The sequence below is a fragment of the Geospiza fortis genome, unplaced genomic scaffold (assembly GCF_000277835.1).
Source record: "Geospiza fortis unplaced genomic scaffold, GeoFor_1.0 scaffold8, whole genome shotgun sequence".
Classification (NCBI taxonomy): Eukaryota; Metazoa; Chordata; class Aves; order Passeriformes; family Thraupidae; genus Geospiza; species Geospiza fortis.
In genome coordinates, this window is record NW_005054414.1 from 8527 (window position 1) to 14284 (window position 5758).

At 40.8% G+C, this 5758-nt stretch overlaps 1 protein-coding gene across 1 annotated transcript in view; it reads right to left on the reverse strand.

Annotated features, from left to right (window-relative positions):
- The window catches only part of LOC102037395 (diacylglycerol kinase iota-like), a gene marked incomplete at its 3' end in the record, with an annotated part of 114999 nt that overhangs the window by 1352 nt on the left and 107889 nt on the right, over positions 1–5758 (reverse strand). Inside the window, exons 25-26 of the mRNA XM_031061424.1 lie at positions 3491–3560; positions 1036–1076 (exon numbers count right to left, since the gene is read on the reverse strand). Of these exons, the coding sequence (XP_030917284.1) occupies positions 1036–1076; positions 3491–3560 (111 nt within the window). The remainder of the gene's footprint in view (positions 1–1035; positions 1077–3490; positions 3561–5758) is intronic.

Sequence of the window (5758 nt, forward strand, 5' to 3'; positions counted from 1 at the left end):
TGTTGGTGTGCTAGGACCAACACACAGTATTTAATTTTTTTTTCCTCACAGAATCACAGGATAAAGGAGTAGGCATTAAAAATGACCATTAGTACAGTGTCAAGGATTGGAGAAAGGCAGAACAAGCCAAACAGAGTCAAATCGCCCAGTTTAATCTGTAGCAGCATCTTCTTCTCCCCTGCCTTCCCAATGTTAGATTACAACATCAAACCATTTATCTGACTGTGTGCAAAGAAGTCCCACGGTGTCTACATGCAGACAGGGTACAGGGGAACTCTGAACTAAAGTCACAGCTCCTTCTGCTTGAGCTGAAGAACCAGCTGCTTTTGCTAAGAAACAGTAACATGTTCGTGTGATTCAGAAACAGCTTACACAGCTCTCAGTGGGACCAGATACAAACAACCACAGTGTGAAATCAACAATTTGCACTTAATGCTGAGCAACTAATTGGCCTGTTCTGGCTACAAATTAGAAACACCAAAAGCCCTGTAAAATTTCCAGTGTCTTTTAAAAATATATTCAGATTGCCAGATCCATGCCACAGGTTTGAATCATGCAGAGATACACATTGTTTTGGGGTTCGTTATGAATATTTTGCGCATCTCTGTTCATAATTCTGTGATTGTAACAACATCTTAATTTCCATAGTTATTTCATGGCGCACACACACACATACAGGATCAAGACTTCTGGTGCCTAAAATCAACATTGAAAAGATAAATACAAATACATTGGTGCCACACAGATGCCCCAAGTAAGACTTGATAAGGAAAACAATTGCAGAGAATTCTGATCTGTATCAGATTTGTAGTAAACAGAACGGCAGATGGTCAGCAGATACAAGATTTCAGTGAAAAAACATGAATTAGATCAACTAAAAAACAGCCCAGAATTTTTTCTCTACTTCTCATGAGACATCATTAGTAAAGTTTTGCAATACACAGGAAGAACAGCAGATAATTCATTTTAAGCTGCATTTCATGTAGCTTTAAAAATAAAGAAATCTATAGAAACAAAAAACAAATAAGGATTTACCTGAGATCTGTCAATGCGGTAAAAACGATCAGCAGAAGTTGCTGCAAGACAGAGAAACAACAGCAGAAAATAGTCTGAGCAGGACTGCATGGACAAGCTGGGCTGCACTAACATCACTGGCTCCTAAAACAGGCCCTGTGTCAGGGAAGTCACAGTGGCCCCACAGGAACATAAATTAATTCCTGTATAAGTGGCATGTCTCGGGTCAGTACTGTGACCAACATCTTTGACAGCGGCACTGAGAGTGGAATCAAGTGTGCCCTCAGCAAGTTCCCTGCTCACAGCAGCCTTGGTGGAGCAGTGAACACACTGGAGGAAAGGGACACTATCCAGGGGGACCTTGGCACGCTTGAGAGGTGGGACAGTGCAAATCTCATGGAGTTCAACAAAGTGCAAGGTCCTACACAGGAGCCCAGCACACCTACAGGCTGGGTGGAGGAGTGATTGAGAGCAGCCCTACAGAGAAGGACCTGGGGGTGATGGCTGCTGAAAAACTCAGCATGAGCCAGCTGGGTGAGCTTTTAGTCGTGTCAGTAAAAAGGAAAGTGGCCAGCAGGTCAAGGGAAGAGATTCTCTGCCCCTACTCTGCTCTTGTGAGACCCCACCTGGAGCACTGTGTACAGTTCTGCTGCCCCCCACACAAGAAGGACCTAAAACTGTCAGAGCGAGTCCAGAGGAGGGCTGTGAAGTTTTTATGGGGACTAGAGCACCTCCCTTACAAAGACAGACTGAGAAATTTGGGGCTGTTCAGCCTGGAGAACAGAAGGTTGCATGGAGACTTCAAAGCAACCTTCCAGCATCTGAAGAGGTCTACAGGGAGGCTGAAGACAGACTCTTCATCAGGAACTCTGGTGGCAGGACAAGGAGTAAGGGGGACAAACTGAAAAAAAGGGAAATTCAGGCTGGATATTTTGAAGAAATAACTGTGACAGTGGTGAGATAGTTGAACAGGTTGCCCAGGGAACTTGTGAATGCCCCACCCCTGGCAGTGTTCAAGGTCAGGCTGGGTAAGGCCTTGAGCAGCCTGGTCTAGTGAGAAGTGTCCATGCCCATGGCAGGGATGGGTTGGGCTGAGATGATCTTTAAGGTCTCTTCCAACCCTTAACATTCTACGATTCTGCAATATTCCTCTCCTATTACATGCTAAATTTAAAGATAAGGCTTAAAGAAACAGTAGTCACTGCAAATATTACCTTAATAATTTAAAATGTATCAAATGGATTTCAGTCTTATAAGAAGAATTGATTACATTAAAATATGTGACAGAAAAATCTGCTTTGTTCTGATGAGAGTATAGCAAGCTTATACTCAATTTGATGGGTCTAATGGGATTAATTCAAATTCTGAATCAAAAGAACAATAATATGCTTAGGAGCTTTTTATAAATCAAATGCTTGGCCACAGATATGGACTCTGAATTAGCAATATGTTCAAGGAAAATTTATGCTACTCATGAAAAACACATGAAAATAGGGGGATTCACTAAATAAAGCACGTATTATGAATCTTGTCATTGCCAAATGATTTATACTACTAACCCCAAAAGTATTTATCATCTGCAATGTGCTTCACCAGATGTGATTTTTTTTGTATCTGCTTTGCATTTATTTGGGTGAGTGAAATCAGGTTCATTCACTCCGCAGTTTTGACACAAGAGCACAGTGATGTAGCATTGTAGGTTTTGGCACTTCACAGGAATATCAAATACTAAAGACAAAAACTAAACACATCTACCCATCCAGCTTTCTCCAAAATCCAAACAGATTCTCACTATGGCTTTTATCAATGTCCCTCATGAGAGACAAGGAATGGTGATTAGAAATTGCAAAGGAGAATTTAGTTTTGTTTTGAGCATTAAAAATTTAAGCCTCCCCATGCTGAAGCTTTTGTAAAAGCAGATGCCATCCATTTCAGCTGCTAATTCCTGTTCTCTGGAGCCTGATGTAAGGCCCTGATAAGTCATCTGCTTTGACAAAGTCTGGGTCAAACACAAGTGCAGCTCTCCAGCACAGGGTTACAAGGAAAGGGAGGTACATTTCTGTCACCTAAACACTGTAGTGCCTAAAGACTACAGCACCTGCAGAGAAACCAGGGTGAAGAGCTCACCCTTACACCAAGCAGTGAATTGCCACAACTGGCTGCACTCTGAGCTCTGGCAGTGCATGCAATGAAGTCTGCTCATCACAGCAGAGGCACTGATAAACCAAGCTTCTAACCTGCCTCAGGGACGAAAAAAGGCTAACCTGCCTCTCTGTGGCATGAGAAAGCTACAGCAGATATTTTGATAGGTAGATGAAGGGCCTGTTTAATTTTTAGAGGGGAAAGGGGGGCACTCAGCTCCTTTTTTACCTGCTCAGTGTAATAAGAAGGAATAGTTGCCCCTCTCTAGTATTGCACTCAGAACTATCCTCCATAAGCACACCAGACACAGGCAGCAGAAGGGAGATGCACTTACCATCTAGGAAGCACCATCTAGGGGAGAGCCTCTGAACAGAAAGTACTCTGGGGAAAGAGCTTTCCTGGTCCTGGATAGGGCATGAAAATTATGTTATTAAAGAAAATCCAGCATCTGTTTCTTCTCTGAAAAGGACTATTTTCTAGACTTTGACTTTTTCATTTTACTTTACTGACATTGCACAATGTGCAAAATCTATATAACCCAGGAACCAAATGAAATTACTGGGGAGGACTTAAGATCTTCTTCCTGACCTTTGCTTATCAAAGAGCCAAACAGGCTACCCCATGTGTTTTTAGCTCTTACTGGAGAGGCAAAAGGGATCAAAAGGGATCTAAGAGAGCAGAGGATGATCATGGCTCTGCTCCATGCTGCCAGTGAATGGTCAGCCAACTTCCTAAATCTGCTGCATATAACATTTAAACACAAACATATTTGCATAGGGCAAAACAGAGTGGCATGGATCTTTGGCACACACAGTTTGTATAGACACAGATTCTATCCTTATTCATGTCTTAAGCAGTATAATCAACACATCTGTAAATGTTGTAAATTCAGGTACATGTTGGCTCAAGATTTAAAATTTACTCCTCTTTCAGACAACAGACCACAGAGCAAAATATCAAGTCACATGGCAGGAAAAGAAAAAGTAAAAGCAACAGGAAGGATTTTACTTGATCCCATAAATCTTATTCTCACGTACAGTTTATGGTATCCAGCCTCTGTGCATCGCAGAGATGGAGACAATGACAGCAAAACATCCCATTAAGTGAACTCTAACTGTACATAAGGAGCAAATAACACATCTCTCAGGGATTCAATAGAATCAGATTTAAAATAACACTTTGTCTAATGTGGGCAAAGAGACTTATGGGATTTTAGGTTTGAATGTATTGCCACTGGAGTGTTTGTGAGAAAATCAAGGATCCCTGAAACCCACTAGGCTTGCTGACATGGTTGTATTGACATGCACAAAGCTTTATGTATCTTAATATTTAGTCCACTCTGTGTCAAATGGAGGGGACTGCAACACAAAGGACAAAGGGAAGAAAACATCCAATGGTGTGTACAAAAATGCAGTTTATAAAAAGAAGAGAAATGAGTAAAATTCATAGAGTACAAAATGCTAAGAAAACAAAGATAGGAATACTGCTGGTAAATGTCAACTTGAGTCACAAATTGCACATTGTGACATACTCCCTCCAAGACTTCATTACAGTTCAGCTACAGAACTAGCCTGCAAAGTTTCAGGCCCATGAGAATGATATTTTGTGAGCATTAAACTCATTAGAGAAACAAAACAGAATGAGAAAACACTCCAGTATATTTTTTCTCATTTGCACCTTGGTTTGCTAATATTTCTGCTGACTGCCTATGTTTTGAACTGCAGAGGAATCACACAAGAAAATTGCATTTATGAGATCTAAAAGTACCCATGGCACTTTATTAGTGAGGTATGAAGACAGTTCAATAAGCTCAAGCACCCTATTCATGCCCTTTATCCCCCTCTTTTTCCCATTTCTGTAATATGTAGAGGGATACCAACAAATACGGAACAAACCTCAAATTAACCTAATGAGACAATTTGCAGAAATGAACCACTTAGGAAAAAAAACTACTTGACAAACAAGTACTGAAGACAAAACACAGAGAGGGTGCATTTAAAATGTAGCATCATGAAAAATGAATGGTATGTTAGGGATTTCACACTGCTGTGCACTAGAGAAGATGGGTAGGCATCTAATTTATATTCTGCTGTAACTGCAGAGGTTAGAGCCAAGTATGGAGCTGATTTCTGACATTTCATACTCTTTTGTACATCTCCCCATATACACAGATTTTGTTCTTCATTTTACCTCAGGCAGTTTCCTACACATGGAGCAGTCAGCAGCCACTTAGGTTAATTCATAATGAGTGGAACAGAATCATACATGTTGGTTTATTAGTCAATTTGCTAGACACTAACACTGTTCTAAAACCCATTTCCAGAGCAATGATTGATGGAAATGTCAAGAATATGAAGTTCGCATTGGATAGGGAAACAAAGAAACAAACCATCAACTGATATAAAGAAGGCAAGTCCAGGAAAACATGCCAAATTGCATTTTCTTATAGTGTCTGCAGTCACAGCATCTACAGGCATTCTTGTAGAACCGGAATTTTTTCTGCATCCCCCAAGTAATCATTAACCCCAAGAAATTATCTGCAATTTCACCACAATTGCCTCCTGTAGGTTGGCTCTCTGTATGCTTCAGTGAACTCATTCCT